This window comes from Blennius ocellaris (assembly GCF_963422515.1).
Source record: "Blennius ocellaris genome assembly, chromosome: 11".
Taxonomy (NCBI): domain Eukaryota; kingdom Metazoa; phylum Chordata; class Actinopteri; order Blenniiformes; family Blenniidae; genus Blennius; species Blennius ocellaris.
Window position 1 is genome coordinate 26,211,827 of NC_137660.1, and position 18,441 is coordinate 26,230,267.

Here is an 18,441-nt window from a genome sequence, read left to right on the forward strand (position 1 = left end):
GATTTCCTGAAAACCGTTTTCACCAAAGCATTGAGTACATAATCCTATTACCTTGTGATATCATGAGTTTCTGGCCTCGCTCTTAAAATCTGTTCTTATAACTGGGTAATGAGTATGACTGGGGGTGTCGGTGAGATAATGTCACTGCCAATAACGCCGAGCTCAGCGAAAACACCCATCAGGTTGGACGGACTTTGACCCCCTTTTTGCTTTTCTCCAATTAGCAGAAATCTTGTGAAAAATCAGAATCAAACACATGGAGTGTCCTCATTATGTCTCTCTCAACTGTTCAAGACTCACGTCAAAGTGCAATGTGCAGAAACATGCACACTTCATGCACACTTAAGGCAACCCTGGCTTAAAGATTAGGAAAGCAAAGCTTATGACTGAGAGGTCGCTGGTTAAGTTGGCCTTGTGCGAGATGCATAACAACCCCCGACCACTCCAGCACAGCTGCTCGGTGGCCCACCGACGGCACTGCAGATGCACTGGGCCCCTCTCCCAGACGCGACCCCGTGCAACTGTGCCAAAGGAAAATGTGCAATCCAGGACGCAAATAAAGGGGATGGTTACATCATTCAGGTGGCTGCATTTGAGCCGAACGGATAGTTGCGAATGGATAGAACACCGGAGGCGTCTACAGTCTCCTCAGTGCGATCGAACAGGTAAAGAGGTGTGACGACCACAAGAAACAAATGGAGATAAACTTTGGATGACAATAATACATTTGACTGCACACACACAAACAAGTTCACTTTAGTGCTGTCTGTTCAGTTAGATTATGTAATCGCCACAAACAATAAGAGCAAGACACTGTCATAGAAAATTTAATTAAATATAGTTTAATAGGTCCAGTAAATATCCCGCCGTCCAAATCAGGCTAATGGGGTGCTTTGACTCGTCCCAGCGGACTCTGAATGATTCGGGATCTACTGTGGACGGGTCAAACAAAAACTCACACACACACCCACAGTCGCACCTCAGGGAAAACCAAGGATGTTCTCCGTGCGAGGCACGCCACCGTTCAGCCTCTAATAAATATCATCCTCCTTTATTTTTTTTCCCCCCCATCTTCTGCTTCGCACTCATCAGCCAACATGTGCGGCACAGGACATTGATCTGTGTCGGTTATGTAACACGGGGAATCAATTAGTGGGAGGGTGTTGTGTCGAGTCAGCGAAAGGTGTTCTCTTACCTGCAACAGGTGAGTCGGAGGCGATCACTGTCACCAACACCGCGATCCCGAGAAACACGGCACGCCGGCAGCCGGTGAGCGCGAGGGTCCGCTGCATTGCCACCAAACCCACAAAGGAGAGGAAACCTGCCATGGCGCGGTGGGTGTGGAGTCAAGGCATTTCATCCACTTTACAAGAGCAGCCTCATCCCAGGGAGACAGTCGAGGTTTGGATTAGTGTGGACCGCTTCTTCTTCACTTCAAGGCCGACATGTCCTCACAGGCAGGGGTGGGGTGAAGGAGGAGGGGGTGGCTGCTGAAAACACAAAAGAAACACCACATTTACTTTTGAAGGAATCCTCCAGTTTCACCATTACGTGAAAGATGTATGCGCTTGGAGTGGATTTTGGGACATGCAACTTAATTGTTGCATGTCCCAAAATCCACTCCAGCACATGTTGCAATACATCCACATACATGTTGCCCATGCAAAGTCCAGAGCAATATTGCTCTGGACTTTGCATGGGCAACATGTATGTGGATGTATTTGAGCAGATGTGCAAGAGTGCAACAACTGAGTGACAAAATAAATAAATATACATGTATGTTTATACTTCTAACACATGGGTTGAAAGAGAGGTCCATTTTTGATATTTGCTCGATCTATGAAGCGTGTCTTTTTCTTAAGGGTGGTTGGCAGACTTAGTCATCTCTCAATGGGCAGGGTTCCAGGTTCCCCGGCTTCTCCGGTGTCCTTGAGCAAGACACTGAACCCACCCCAATTTGACTTGGATATGAAAATATAGATTTTGTGCATTCACCCCATCTGCTGTTATAGTCATCATCAATATTGCAACAACAACAAAAAGAGAGAAATATCTGCACACTGTGGGCTCGTTTCGAGTGTGAAGTAAAAATAAATAAATAAATAAACAAAACTATTTCACGCAATCCAACACACAGCGTTCACACAGTGTGAAACAAATACCGAACATCCACAGACTAGAACCACTGACATCTCATTAAATAGACACCCGGTCCTGCCAAATGTGGAGCAGAGGTATGCGAGACATATCAGGGGTAAAATAGGGCATCGGCTCCAGCTCCAGACCCCCTCAGCCCGGAGCTTCATGGCTTCATCATGATACTCTCTTGTCCTACATCCCGTCCCGTTACTTCGGCGTTACCGTCATGTGGCGATTCACACACCGAGACAAAGCGCTGCAACATCCGCCTGACCGTCACAGCGACATACAGCTTAAAGGCTGGGTATTTCATATACTTTACGTTTTTTTTTTGCCATATGTAAACCACAGTGGAGATATAAAAAGAGATTTTGTTGCCTCCTCCTCCTCCTCCTCCTCCTCCTGCCATTCCTGTCAGCCAGCTCATAGCTGCGCATGCAGACTTACCCCCCTCCAAAAAAAAAAAAAAAAAAAAAGATAGAAAGAAAAAACGGGGCTCCAACTCTTAGCGGTTCCTTTCTTGGACAGAAAATATCCTTGAGTGGGCGGAAATCTCTGCGCGAATCTTCCGTCAGTTGCGTTTTTACGGGGGATTTCGTGTCGCTGGTGCTGCTCGCCGCGTTTTCATCTGACACTCTTCTGGTTGGTAACGCTTACCTTCTCTTGTCCCGAGGATTGGGTTTAACCCCGCCCCCCGGGAGATCTGATTAGCTCCTAATTTGCAGAGACGCGCTCTGATTGGACGACGCTCCCCGTCAGTCACGGGGAGGGCCGTTCGGCATGAGGTTGGCTCTTTTCGAGGACTGGCGTCTGCGGCTTCCACGGCAACGTCGCCTCGTGCGATGACGCGCCTCGACCAGGTAAATATCGACCTGCTGGGATTACCTGGAATTAAATCGTTTTTATTTTTTATTTACATTATTTGTTGTATACTTTTTGTTTTGTTGGTAAGTTTACCAAAACCTAAGTAAAATGGACACATTCTCACTGTTTCTAAAAATCAATAAATTCGCGAAAAATTTCAATTAGGTCTAATTATTGTAATAGATCAAAGTTGGGGGACTAATTTTACCAAGGGACCACATTAAATATTAGGCCTATGACAATGGAGGGCCGAGACATGTGGTTGGTTGGTAGAATGGTCAAGTCCAGTTTACAGACATTCAATTATTCATAGTATAAATTATACTCATTATAATGTGCAGTGAACTGATTTACGTACCTGTTCCGGACCGAAACAACAGTTTTCATGGGATGGAAGAATAAAAACAACAATATAGGACACATATAATGAAAATAGCACACTATATGACAATAATAATAATAATAATGACGAAAACTAAGGAACACAAAGATAAAAAGATAAATATAGAAATATATACAGTAGGTATACATATATACAATGGATCCCTATTGCGCCTCACATGGCAGCCACAACCATTGGTCACCGTGGATGAGGCTCGGTTGGGAGAGTGATCATCACTCAATCGGAAGGTTATAGTTCGATTCTCTATCTCCCTCTGTCCAAGTGTCTTGCCCTTGAGCAAGACACTGGACACTTACCTGCTCTCATTGGTAATGGGCCCCATAACAACTTGCAAATATTCCATGTATCTTGCGTACAAGGTGTTTTTGTGGCCCTGTGGCCACAAAAACAAACCATTCTTGTGTCACATACGCAATTACAAATTAATTTCAACTATTTTCCCTTTTGTATTTGAGATGTTACCACATGCTGAAGGAATGCTTGTAAAAGTCTGCTTGCCCGAAGACAGGAAATAGAAAAAAAACTGTAATAACAAGCCTTAGTGAATGAAAGTATGACATGCACAGCATAAACAAGTCAGAGTATCTGAATTAAACATTTTGGTATATTCCGCCATCTAGTGGTCATATCAGTTACTGAAAACCTTTTAGGAAGTGTAAAACCCAGCCACAATTTTTTGTCAAAACTTTGGATCAAATTCCGATTGAATGTCGTAAACAAAATACTAAATAAACAAATAAATAAATAAAAGGTTTTACAATCCAATCTTCTCATACTGTACCCTACTGGGTTCTAGTGTCCTACAAAAAAAATGTATTCTCAAAATATTGATGGGTTGATGGTCACGTCTTCAGTAAAAGCCTGATGCTATTGTGCGTTAATATTTACTAGTATAGATTATTGATCAGGTAAAATCACGATTTATGACATGACTGAGTCTGAACAGATTTTAGTATGGAATGATAATAATAATAATAATAATAATAATAATAAAAGAGGCCTTATGTTTGACATTCCTGTTCCAGAGCATGATTCATCCACAAATAAAACAAAACCATTCAAACCTTGGGAGTGTGAAGTTTGCTTCATCTCGCACAAACCAGAGTAGGAAAAAAACACTAGACGTGTGCCGTGACTTAACAGTTTAATGTAAATCCAAGACAAAGTGTGATTACATTTCTACACATATACAATATGCATATGTGAGCATACAAATTCTCATTAATAACTCGATTCACCTCGGAGACCGAAAAAATGATCAAAAGTAACAGTGAATAACAAGCTATAACATAGTTCACCACAACGCGAGCCCCTTCTCACCCTACAGTTAGTAAAGAGGACAATTAAAATAACTATATTCTTCTATTTGACGAAGCCTTTTGTCTTGTTAAAAATCCTCCTGTAAAATTTACATTGCTATCATTAGTTTTTTTCGAAGCCTAATATAAATTCACTCCATTTTTCTACAACGAAAATGATTAAGAGAAGCACACAACATCATAATGGTAACACAAGCGCTTAGTAGCAAGTACTCAACTTGTTAGGAGGTTTAATTAATTCCTTTTTCTTATTGTCATTATTATATTTATTTAAACATTCTATAAAGCCAGTAAAATATCCATTCTCATAACATACTTAATAAGATTAGGCTAAGGAACAGGGTATACATAGAACGCTACGTCAACAGATTGAAATAATGAGACATCACACCCCAATAAACAAAATAAGTAAATAAGAAAAGACAATTAAGAGAGAAGTATACTAGGAAATACTGCAGCACACATTAGCTTCGTCGACAAAGAATGAGATTTTACACCGTTGAGAAACCATACAGCAATGGACACAAAAAAAAGGGGGTCAGGGTTTGATGCACTCTTAGGTCTTCAGAAAATATGAACCTGTCGCTTTTACAAATTGTGCAAGTAGCCGCGATAGCTACAAAAGTTTAGCGCCGCCATTTTGAGCGTCTCTTTGACACGATTTCAAGCTTCGTATTGATCGTTTTGTAATGTGAAAATGAGAAAATCAATTATTTTATTTTTTTAAACGTTACTTTGGTCTACCATGCCCAGATTTGATAAACTACTGCCGTAAAATATTTGAGGGGAAAAAAAAAAAAAAAAAAAAAATTGGTGGGAGAAGATAAAACTGTGTCTTAAAAACGATGCAGCTAGAGGAAAGAATATCTGGTTACATCAGATGAAGGAAATATTCTCGCTTGATGCAGATAATTAATAGCGAGAATTCGTCAGAAATCAGATAAGATTTGGCTTTTAAATTCATTCACTGATGTAACGGCATCAAACCATGACCACCTCACCCTGAATTCCCCCGAGGAATAGCCAGCAAAACAATTTATCAAAAGTTAAAATAAACTCAACAAGCCAAACAAACCCCCCCCCCCCCCAAAAAAAAGGACATTTAACACTCTTATCCAAAAAAAGGGCTTTAAGAATGCTTGTGTAACTAGATCATGAATTTATTCCGCACATGATTTCTCCACCTGACACGCCTGTCGGTTACTCCTTCGTACTTTGGGAAGCAGCTGCGGCTTTGCCGAATGATTTTTAAACCAACCCGGAGCGCGGTTCTGATGCCGCGGGGCTTGTCCGCTCGACTTTACTAAGCTTTCAACGTCACCATGGAGGAGGAGTTTGTTCGAAGAAGACTAACGCAGCAGTTCTCTGGAATGTTTCTCATTGTTTCCAAAGCTTCCAAGGACGAGGAGGATGCGCAGAACCGCCACGAGCAAAAAAAAACAAAAAAAAACTTGGAAGTTCGAGTGTATTTGAGCAGGAAAATATCAGACTTCTCAGAAAGAGAGAAATCGACTCTGCCTTGTTAAAATGTCTTTTTTGTTTTTAAAATTTTTAATCTCTAATTCAAATGTCAACCATTAAAGCTTTGGAGGTATTGTTGGTTATTTGGAAGGCAGTACTTAAAACTAAAGTTTGCTAGTTGGGAAGGCTGCGCTCACCTCGGTGACACGGAACGTCTTTACACGCTACTTAAGCACATTTTGGTAGTTGTAAGGTCACTCGATCTACATTAATGCTCACACCTCAGACCCCCCACCCCACCCACCCCACCCACCCACCCACCATCACCACCTCACGTCGTCAAACACAAAACATTGGTTATGTGAAACAGAATGATAGACACAAGGTATCATAAGCGATGCCTAATCTTCCACGATGTTGCTTGTACAGGGTCTCTATCAACTGTCGTTTGAGAAAAAGTGTGATTATTGATAACCCCTTTTGTGGGGGTGGCGGGGGGGGGGGGGTGTGCAGCTGTAATCTGACACTATTTAATCTCATGTGGGATTTTTGTTGTGTTTTTTTTTTGCTGGAAATCAGATGTGTGTAATTATTGCGTCATGCATGGCCACAAATGGTGTAGAACTTAAATGAATGGTCACCCACCGGGTTAAGATCTCGAGCCGTTTCGGATGTGGCAGGTCACGTATTACATTCATTTTGTGCAGGTGACCATCGTTTTTAAAGGTATAGTTGGTAAATTCTTTTTTTTTTTTTTGGATTATTTTATTATTACAAGTCATTCTATTCCATGGCACGCTATTGTGTAACAAACATTTTTTTGGGTTATTTTTTTTGTTTGTTGCTATTTTCCTTTTTAAACAAATTAATTCTTCTTACAACACCAATAAAGCCACAACATCAACAACTGAAAAGAAAACAAACAAACAAAAAAAAAAAAAACTGGCTTATCAAACAATTTGGAGAGATAAATTATTAATCACTGATTTAGACTCGATAGGGGCCAAGTGTGTGACATAATGAAAGTAAAAGACATTAGAGCTCTTCTCCTCCAGAAACAAATCCCCTGTGCTGTATGCATGGTGTATTTCCAATCCTCCATGTGCACGAAACACACTGTGGTTCACACGTGCGTGTGTGTGCGTGGGTGTGTGTGTGTGTGGGTGTGGGTGTGTTTCGTGGTGGTGCAACAAAAACGTCCACAAAAAACACTTGTAAAGCATTTAAAGATGAGACCAGAAGTTATTGCCTGTCTGCTTGTACTGTGCTGAGCTGTACACCATTAATTTCTTTAAAAATTCTTTGGTGGGACAAGCAAAAGGAAGAAGAAGAAGAAAGAAAGAAAGAAAGAAAGAAAGAAAGAAAGAAAGAAAGAAAGAAAGATTATCCCGATGTTGATGAGAGCGGCGGGGGCGAACAGGACAGCAGTGTAGCGCGGGGGTAATAATGCCAAATTTCCTCAAACAGTGGAATGTTTCAGTAGTTTGTCTCGTAACAGAGGAGCTAAAAACATTAACGGAAAAAAAAAAAAAAAAAATCCTCTCCTTTATGTGAGTGTGTGTGTTTGCTTGCGTGTGTGTGTGCGTAGGCCCCAGCGACCCGGAGGAAATTAAGGAGATAAAACAAAAACCAAAAAATAAAACAATGCGAATGAATGATGTAGCCAGCAAACATATTATGCAATCACATTTTTTTTTTTTTTTTTAAGTGCCCAGACCCGAGGCTTGCATGCTGGAGCTGATAGGGTGCGGAGAGTTTGTTTGTTTTTGTCTTTTGAGGAAAGTACCAGGATGAAAGACCACTCCGGAGCCCGTCGAGGGACTGTGGGATCTCAAAACCTGGATGCAGCACCCTTAAAGCCGACCTAATATAAGGGCTCCCAGTGGATTATCATCAACACAACACCGACTACCTTCAGCAGTGTTGCAACACGTTACACAGGTGCACCCGCCTCCACGGAATACTAAATATTACTGTACATCAACCCCCCCTGGTTACAAAATAGAAATGAGCTTGACATATAATAATAATAAAAACACACACTCACACGTACACACACACACACACACACACACACGCGCACACACTCTGATAAAACATCCACATGAATTATTGCAACAATCTCTAAGAAAATTAACACAACATGTACTACAGCCATGTCAAGAAGTTCAAGATAATGTTAAATAAAAAGAAAAAAAAAAAAAACAGAAAAGAAAAGGAAAGAACAAAAACAAAACACTTCAAATGCAAGTACAATGGCCAACAATGACGGACAAGGGAAGGCTTTTTACTAAACCACCAGCATTTCTGATGTGCCCACGTTCCAGAGGACTAATGAACCGGGTTGGGGGGGTGGGATTGGGTGGTGGGGATTTATTTGTATTGTCTGCTACCGGGAAATGAAGTTTACGTTAAATCGAGCAGCAAACACACAAAGCGACAGCCCTATTGGTTCTCTAAGTGTTTCAGGTATCCCGTCTGGCTGGCGTGAAAATGTCTGTGGTGTACCTGGTTCGAAGACAAATGGACAGTAGCAACAAAAAAAAAAAACATCCAGCAAAGGTGCCCTTCCAGGTGTACGCTGCAGGCGTTTCCCTTCTGTCCTCGAGCGTGACTCAATTCACTTCCAGTTTATCCTCGTTGGAGAAACAAAACTTAATCCATGTCAGGATTTTTTTAATTCATTTTTTTTTAGGCGTGCATTCAAGGTGAGGTCTCGTGGCCCCCACCCCGGACATACCGATCAAACCTGGGCTCAGTGACGCTTTCAACCTGCTCATTGCCAACTTGCGACCGTTTTTTTTTTAATAAATTTTTTTAAGTCCCATTCACGATAGAGAGTCTCGCCCCTGTCCTCCTCCGCGGCCCCATCCTAAACTGACCCTATACGCTTTCAAACCAGCCCCCTTTCATTCAACGCCTACGCAGTATCTCCCTCGAACAACCCTCGACACTCTGCCTCGTCCTCGAGCCTCGCAGAACATAAACCCCATGGCAACAGTCACTTTCTGTCAGGCCCTTCTCCTGGACTAGCTTTTAACCTTTAAAAAACAAAACAAAAACAAACAAACAATTCGCCTCTGAGCGAACGTCTTTCCGCTATGATCACAATGCACAGATCCGCCTCGAGTGATCGAAAAGCAAAGAAATACAAACTCCAGCCACGTCTGTAAGAGGCTCTACAGCGAGAGCTCGACTGTACACTTTCCTATTTACATTAATGTCCAGAGAAAATGGAACAACACATTTTTTTTGTTTTCCTTTTCTGTGACTTTGGTAAGTTACCCCCCCCCCCCCCCCCAGGCAAAGTTATCTCATGTGCACGTAACAAAACAGCCCGGCGTGACGTCAGCTCTGACAGTTTCTCTTCGTCGTCTACGGCACGCTGTCGGCGAGGACAAGAAGCAGCAAAGGGCTGAGCCTACACCTGGAAGAAAGCTACAACGGCCCCGATGAGGATGTCAAACCAGGGAAAACGTGTCTCTCTCGCTCTCTCTCTCTCTCTTTCTCTCTATAAGTATAGCTATAGTCTCTTGTGGCTTTTCAGGATCCAAGCCGAGTAAACTGTGTCGTTATATCTGTAAGGCACTACGAGGGAAAAATGGTCGAAACCTAAAGACTTGAGGAGGTTGTTTTTTGTTTTGTTTTTTAGGAGGAGGAGGAGGAGGAGGAGGAGGAGGTGGACTACACACACATGGCTGACAGTAGCACACACAGACAATCACGTTGTACATGCCTATGTTATTATAACCACTTTGTGCAATCACATTGAATTAAAAAAAAAAAAAAAAAAAGAGAGAAGGAACAAAAACAAAGTCTATTGGTATCAGGGGGAGGGGAAGGGGAGGGGGGGGTCATCTGAAAACAAACAGGTGCAGACTGCTACATTCTAAGAACGGGGCCCAGCTAAGACACCAAGCTAAAACTGAAGTATTGTCATAAAAGTGAAACATAAAAGAAAAATATCTATAAATACACTAAAAAGTTTTGTTGTCTTCTGTTGGTTATATTTCCAGAGGCCTCCTCTGCTGGAGGAGGCGGAGTGGGAGGACTCGCCTCACTTTTCTTCCCACACCGTGAATGATTTGGAAATACTAAGACAGTTCAAGGCCATCAATATTTTTTTTTTTTTTGTCTTTGAAGAGCAGCAGGTTTCCGTATTTCACCTTTTCCCCAAACCACTTGGGATTCCGAACTTCCAGTCAGTAACCCCCTGTTCAACAGTCATTTTCCAATATATAAAGAGGGGAAACAAAAGAAAAACAAAAAAAAAAAACAAAAAAAAAAATCAGAAAACCTCTACTGTCTCCCTAAAAAAAAAAAAAAAAAAAAAAAGGCCTGCTTCAAACTTCCCTGTAAAACTAATGAGACGTCACTTTTTCGCAGATAGTAAAGCAAATATAATAGGCGGGGGGAAAAAAGCACAAACTGGCCCTTTCAAGGAAAAAAAAAAAAAAAGAAAAAATGAAAAGAAAACTTCTTGAACTGTCCCCCTCTAAAAATCCCAAACCCCAACTTTCCCTTCAAGAGAGGCTCTTATTTTTTTCTTTTTCTCTCTGTCGTTATATCTTCAAGTTATACGTGACAGTTTCATGAGGATTGCATGTTCCTCCGTCTCTGTTTATGTCTGAGGTCGAGGAGAAGATATTTGGGATGTGGGCCGGAGCTCGGTGGGGGGGTTTCAGGTGGGGGAGGGGCGGGGAGATGAGGTCGAGGGAAGCAGCAGCAGCAGCGCTTGGTCGGGCTCTCCAGTGTCAGTCAGTGTCTTTCTCTAGAGGTAAGGGTACTGGTTGACCTTGGTGGGGCTCAGCGGGTATCCAGTGTAGACGGCGGAGGCGGGCGAGGCGCTGATGTAGGCCTGGTGGGCGAACTGGGCCTGGTACTGGCTGTGGTGCAGGGTGGGCGAGGGGAGCACGCGGTGGCCCATGCTGACGGGGACCTGGTGGACGATGCTCGGCGGGTAGCTGCCGTGCTGGACCGCGTGGCGCGCCGACCCCTGCGAGGCCACCAGGTGGGCCACGGTGCTGGTGGAGCCCAGCGCGGCGGGCGCCGTGTACGTGTAGAGGTGCGGCTGGCTGGGCAGGTGGGTGGCGGCCAGGTGCGGGTGAACGTTGCCCGTGTGAGAGGGACTGTTGTGGTGGAAGGAGTACGGGGCCTGGGCGGCGATGCTGGGGGTGATGTAGGCCTGCTGGCGCCGGTGTCCCGTCCGATCGGCTACCATGTGCTGCTGGGCCTGCGTGATTCAGACGAGGCGTTATTCCATTCCTTTCACTCTCCTAACCAGGTACATCAGTATACACTTTTAACACCTTTGAGGAAGCTGGCTTTCAGGATAAATCACCAATATCCCAGCTTGGGTCTGCTACTCGGAAGAAATTTGTAAAAAGAAATCAATGTTTTCTTCGAAATGTTTACAATTTGTTTGGTGGATCAGATTGGAGCCTCTTTCAAGCAGGGTTTGGCCCACGGGCCTCATGGTATAAGTTTAAAAAAAAATAAAAAATTGTCCCAAGGGGATCGACTGCTGTGAAGGGCAAATAAAGTGGATTCAATAGATTGATCATTACTAATGACACAATGATCATGATTCAACTGATATCATGACTGAGTCAGAAACCTTTTTCATGGCTGGACTGCCTGATTTATGAAAGATTTATACTTAGAAAGTTGATATATGTGGTTCATGCAAACTACTGGGAGTGCTTTATGCTAATAGTTAAATTTATGTGATTTACAGACAATGTCTGTTTTTAAAAGGTCGTGCCTTCAGCAGCTGCTACTGTGATATTTTCACATCTGGCTTTTTTAAGACTCTCATTTGCAGACTTTGCGATCAGATATTTTCTGTGTTGTACATTCTGAAGTCTTGCAATATTTTATGAATCTAATCTGCGGCTATCGTTTTTAACCACAGCTTTGACAGCACAAGAAATCACCTTTAAATGAGCAAATTACATTTAAAACTCTGATTTCAGAAGAAGTTTTTATATTTCAAATGACAACAGGAAGTCTTGGCACACAACAATTATTGATTACAAGGAAGTTCTGCAGCTACAATGCAACCAATACTTTGATCCACGTCTGAATATTAAAACCTCTTTTACTATGCAGCAGTTCTGATAATCTACTGCTCCCCTTCTGCATACAGCAATCTGTTCTCCATATAATATATTATCAGATTTAACTTCAAGATACTACTAAAATCTGCATTATTTTAATAATTTTTGCACAATGAGTCTAAAAATTAAGTCTCCCTCTTGGTTATCATTGCTTTGTTTTCCAGTTCTGCAAAATGTTTTCATGCACTTAGATAATATGGATCGTAAAGACATTTATCTCACGATGCACCTGTATAGATTAAATGCATCTACTTCCAATAATGCTAAGCTCGTGTCGCTGTCTTCCACCGTACCTGGCTGAGATTGAGAGGCTGCTGCTGGAGGGGGTGTGGCCCTGAGCGCTGCTGTCGGTAGGACCCGCCACCAATCACGCCCCCGGGTATGTGATTATTGCCAGATACCACTCCATTGGAGGATTTGAATTTATAAACTGAATTCTGATGGTTCATTGCATCTGCGAAGGAAAGGACAGACATCTGGTTTATTGAAATTGCAAACTTTAGCACTGTATTTGACGACGTCATAAACCCGCGGCTCGGACGGGGGGGGGGGGTTGTATTTTTCATAGGATCGGTTTTATTTACCTGGCATTAGGCGCTCACATTCACTGGGGACCTCGCTGTTCTGTGTTTTGAGCGGGGGAATGATGATGGTGCGGGGGTTGCCGTTGTTGTAATTGTCCAGGATGGTGGTCTTTGTGTCGTAGCTGTTGTTGTTAGGCGGCCTCGACTCCACGGCGTAGGGACTGTTGTTGCTGGAACAGTCGGAGTCCGGCGAGTCGTGGACCGTCACGCAACTGATGACATTCTTTCTCTGCTTTGAAGATGAACTAAAGACGTCGGAGGGGAAAGGAAGTTAAACTTGAATGCAAATCAACTCAAGTAATGCAAGTCTTTTTATGCGGTTTGCCAAAAGCGAGTCTAATGTGCAGAGGTACAAGCCATAAAGAAAAATACATTTCCAAAGTAGCAAATGTTTCTCTCATAAGAACAAGTTGGTTTTTTTTGCAGCATAAATGTGATTTTATTGTTGCTATTATTATTGTTGGAGCAGTTTCTTTCTATTCCTACTTGCCTTGTCCTGATGCCTGTAGGACTTCACACAATTATGGCGTTTCTATTAATCACCGTGAGTTTCTGTTAATTTTGAGAACTTGACATTACTGCCACTTGGTTTCAGGAGCTCATATAACAAAATGACTTTTAAAGTAAATTTCAAAGTTTTAAAGTCATACAATCACCGGCCAACAGAGACACTGAGATACACGACTGGATATTTACAGTACGTGTACTGAAGAGACCACCTGTTGTAGTGGGTAACACTACAACATCACAGATGAATGGATGTAGAATAGAATTTGCAGAATTTGCAAAAATAGAATGAAAGGCAGATATATAATGCTAGAAATTTGGCTCCCTGTAGTTTACCTCAGTGTTTAATCATTTTATCTTTTGTTCTTTAAATACCTTACTCTGACTCTACCGTTTCCTCAGTGGCGATGTGAGATCGCTCGCCTCACTCTTCACTGCCTTGATTTTAAATTTAGTCCTTGTGAGAATTTGTGTGTATGTGTCTGGGGGTGTGTTTGTTTTCATTGTGTAAGAAGTTTGTGCTGCAATATTTAACATGCAACGTGCTCTTGAAATGAAGATCAATTGGCTGAAACATGAAATGGGAGTAAAAAGCAAACCTATTCCATGTTTTCAAAAAAGGAACTTTGATTTCCTCCGCTGATCTAAGATTGGAGCCGCCTGTGATCTAGTCCATTGTGAAGATTCAAATTAAAATGAGGAGCCCACAAATCTCTTTCATCGGCCGCAATTCACAGCAGGGCGACAAGCTCAGGTGACCCCCGGAGATAAGCGTCCGTCTCTTGTGTGACCGAGCCAAACAAAAACCCCACTAATCGCTGGGAAAACAGAACCGACCTGTTGTTTTGTTTGTGATCGTCTTCCTCGTCTGTGTCGCTGCTGATGGTGATGATGCTGACTGCGGGGCTGGGCGTGTCGGGGATGATGATGGTCTGTCTGGGGACGTGGTGCTGGTGTTGATGGTCGCGGGTGGTGCTGGAAGCCTGCTCCGCCTCATTGGCCCCCCACCCTCCGCCCCCGCATCCCTGCGCGGGCGGGCAGTTGGAGGCCGAGCCGTTCTGTAGCACGGCGCAGCGTGGCGGCGTGTTCTCCTTCACCCGCTTGGAGCGCTGCGGGGACAGCACCACTTGGGAGGACGACACCTCGTAGGCTGACATGTTCCTTGACAGAAAGGCGGAGGTGGCCACGGGTTAATGGAGAGCGCGACGCGAAGGCGGCGACGATCACAGCGGCGTGATCACGGCGGCGGGTGTTCAAGTACCTGGCAGACATCTGGTGCTGTTTGTTCTTTTTGGAAGAGGAGCTGTTATTGGTCGAGGGCTGCCTCATGACATGTGCCACACCCACGTTGAGAGTCTGGCTGGATGGGAGCGTGACATGACCAGCCAGCAAAGCCGGCTGCTGCATGATGGGATTGTAATGGCTGCCATGAGGGTGGGAATTCCTGTAGTAGAACACAAGCGAATGTCAAAATTCACTCAAACCGATGGGAAACATGGAAATTGAAGCACTGCAGAAAAACACACACACGTGTCATATGAGTCACTCAAATCCAACTGTATGTTCTGTCAAGTCACCAACACGTCATCAACGACTTCCTAATTGCAGCTGACTCTGGACTATTATTCGTTTTCCTCCTTCTTGATGTGAGTGCAGGTTTTGACACTCCTCCAAAGACCAGATCAGTTTATCAAACACACTGCTGGTCTGCTTCAAATCACACCTTTCTGGTCACACCCAAATAAAACCGTTTAATCCAAGCACTGACCCTAACCCAGACAATAACCCGCCAATCGCCTCTGGTGTTCCCCAGGGATCTGTCTTTGGTACCATACTCTTCATTACATATCTCCTCCCCCTTGGCCATATTTTTGCGAATATCATTTTAAATTCCGCTGCTATGCCAATGACCATAAGCTCTATCTTTTCCACCAATCCCGGGACACTCCCCTGAAATTTGATTTTGAAGCAAAAATATATTTTTAAACAACCATATTGATGTTAAACAGGTCTGCTGAAAATCCATGAATGTTTTTAATGTTATTACTATGCTTACTTGAATTTTTTAAACTGTCATTGTGTACAGTGACTTTGGGTGTCCCGAATGGTGCTAATAAATAAAACTTCATATCAATATTATTATCATTATCATTATTATTAACTTTGGTAGAAGAATGATAAACGTTTTGGGTGAGTATTTCCCACAGAGGCCAGTGGGTGGCAGCAGCTACCTTTCCCGAGGAAGCACAAGGAGGCGAGGGGGCTCAGAGATAGAGTGAGAGATAAGTAGAGAGAGAGAGAGAGAGAGAGAGAGAGAGAGAGAAGAGGGAGGGCAGAGGAGCTGACACCAGCAGCTGTGGAGCGATGGCTCTGCAGAGGAAGTGCGACACTTTCCCAATCGTCTCTCTGAGGACAGCAGAGCTGCCACTGGACAGGAAGGGAGGGAGGGACACGGAGGGAGGGAGGGGTGGTGGTGGTGGTGGTGTCTTGTCACAGATGGACAGCTCCAAATGAATCTGAGCATACGTGGCTCATGCAGCCGTTCACAAAAAAACACCTTATCTCCCTGCAGATTGCACCCCCCCCCCTCCTCTATCTATCCGTCCATTTATCAAGTCACCGCGATGACAGGCTAAACTCCACATGATGTCTCTACATGTACATATATCCCATCTCCCTGAGGTAAATCTGCTCTTATAAAAGCACCAGTGTGCATTTCAAGAATCGTTCATTGAAGATAAAGGCCAAGTTGTCAGAAAGACACAGGCACCTTAGTCAATCAGATTTATACCACACCATCTTCCTATGGCACAGTTTGACCTATCAAAGCTATAAAGTATGAGGCTGAGCCGCAGACCTGATCAGAGTAATATATTCTGAGCTGGACAAGGTAATTTCAGAAGGTATGTATATGTCCAATGTCATTTATCCAAACAAATCAAAAGCTGGGAGCCACAATGACGAGAAGAAAAAAAAAAAAAACTCAAGCAGAAAAAGTGAGAAAGAATCATTCACCTCCAGTTGGCGAGAGTTTGTGTGCTGCTCATGGAGTCGGGGATGACAGTGGCATGCTGGACTGAGGTGTGGGTGAGCTGCTGCCAGGCTGGAGGCAGCAGGATCTGCTGGGTGCCGCTGGGCCAGGCCTGCTGAGGTAAGACGGTGCAGAATAAACACAGATTTAAAGGTCATTTTAAGGAGACAACAGGAAAAAAAACAAAACAACAAACAACCACTTTGTTGGAAGCGCTGAACATTGTCAGGATTTTGTTTGAACGTTAAAAGTCCATGAATAAAAGAAAAATCGTTGCCTGATTAGTTTGAGGGTGTTGTGATAAATTACAGTACCTTCGTAAAGTGCATAACAGCCAGTTTAAAACTAGCTACCGGGCATGTAGAATGAACTCTGCCGGCTTCAAGGAGACATCCATCGACAAAAGAGATAAGGCCAGGACTTAATAAAGATGTACAGCTACTCCTTTCTTTGTGTGATTGTGTATGAGTGAGTGAGCCTGTCAGTGTGCGTGCATCTGTGTGTGCGCGTTAGTTTAGCGAGATTACGTGTTTCACTTAGTCGAATCAGCCTACGTTCTAATTAAATTCGTAGGTCTATTCAAGCTACTCTGAAAGAGACTACTTTGTATTTCTGATGCAGAACAGGAGGACTATCAAGCATAATATTCCGCGAGATGTGCCAAGATGAGTATGTGTGCACGCATGCCTGAACACGCTTGTGTCTTACTGTGTGAGTGTGTGTGTGTGTGTGTGTGTGTGAGTGTGTGTGTGTGAGTGTGTGTGTGCGTGTGTGTGTGTAACCCTAATAGTTTAATGCAGTTCTATTGATTAGCGCTTTAATGTCAGGGCTAATGAATTGTTCCTTTAATACCATTTGCACGTCTATTTACAACAGCATCAGTATGTGGCGCAGCACACGCGCGTTTTAAATAGAGAAACGGAAAGACAGACACGAGACGGAGAAGGAAGGGGCGCTGCACAAAATGCAAAGCAGCTAATCTGCTACTACTTATGGCAGCGGTATTTTTAACTTTATCTTTTCCCGTCACCTAATCTTTATTTTTATTTTCACACTCGCTTGTGGTTGTTTACAACTGATCTTGGCACAAGGTAACTGATCTGTCGAGTTGCCTGATTGGAGTCAGGTGGGATTTTCTTTTTTCTCATCTCGGGTAGGTTACAAAGTCCAGTTCTTCGGTGGGGGGGTGGGGGGGGGGGGGGGCATCTACAGGCCAGCAGTTCCGTGCACTGATGACTGACCTCTCTAATGGAACATTCTGGAGATGGAGATGGTCTTTACATCTGCGACCACATCCAAGGTCTTTTATCAACATGCCATTAAGAGACTCTAATACATCCATCCATCTCCTGCTCCTCCTCCTCCTGCTTGCTCTATCTTCATTCCTGGCACTCTACATGCCTCTCTCGCTGGGCGTCTGCGTTGTGTAACAAGCCTGTCTGTCCTGAAATGGTAACCCAGTTAACAGGCCGTTTTCTTTCCTCTCGGAGCCTACCATCACTATCAGTGGCCCTCCGCCTCCCACCTCGACCTACACTCCCTGGGTGAAAACCCTTTGTCACCTCGGGGCTTTCAAAGCCCCAGCACTCACTCCCCAATTGTTTCCACATTTTCTGCATTCCTGCTCCAGATAAAGGTCCCGCTGGTTTCCCTTGCCTCCCTGCTTGGAGCCTCCTTGCTTCTCCTTCTCCTCTCTCTCTCTCTCTCTCTCTCTCTCACTCTCTTTAGGTGCTTGGAGCTAAACTTGGGTCCGAGTTGGGCGCTGGGTGCATGAAGTCACAGGTGGCGCGAATGCAAACAGAGACTTGAGCCAAGCCTGCGAGACCTCCCACGGTTAAGGAATAAACATGTGAAAGCAGACACACACCACACACCTAGTTATTAGGTGTGCTGTTTGCTGGCCTATATAAACCATCTGTTAATGTTAACTGTTGCCTGTCTTTGCGTAACATGTGTGCAGACAGAGGTTACGGTGAACACCTGCAGCGCACAGCAGTTTGCCAGTCCAAACTTG

At 43.7% G+C, this 18,441-nt stretch overlaps 1 protein-coding gene across 2 annotated transcripts in view; it reads right to left on the reverse strand.

Annotated features, from left to right (window-relative positions):
• Nucleotides 1–10,957: 10,957 nt before the first annotated feature.
• Nucleotides 10,958–18,441, reverse strand: part of hipk2 (homeodomain interacting protein kinase 2) — a gene marked incomplete at both ends in the record, with an annotated part of 51,336 nt that continues 43,852 nt past the window's right edge. For both annotated transcript variants that reach the window (XM_080505121.1, XM_080505120.1), the window contains 6 exons: nucleotides 10,958–11,419; nucleotides 12,599–12,759; nucleotides 12,890–13,134; nucleotides 14,234–14,557; nucleotides 14,658–14,840; nucleotides 16,412–16,542. In XM_080505121.1, coding sequence (XP_080361247.1) covers nucleotides 10,958–11,419; nucleotides 12,599–12,759; nucleotides 12,890–13,134; nucleotides 14,234–14,557; nucleotides 14,658–14,840; nucleotides 16,412–16,542 — 1,506 coding nt within the window. The remainder of the gene's footprint in view (nucleotides 11,420–12,598; nucleotides 12,760–12,889; nucleotides 13,135–14,233; nucleotides 14,558–14,657; nucleotides 14,841–16,411; nucleotides 16,543–18,441) is intronic.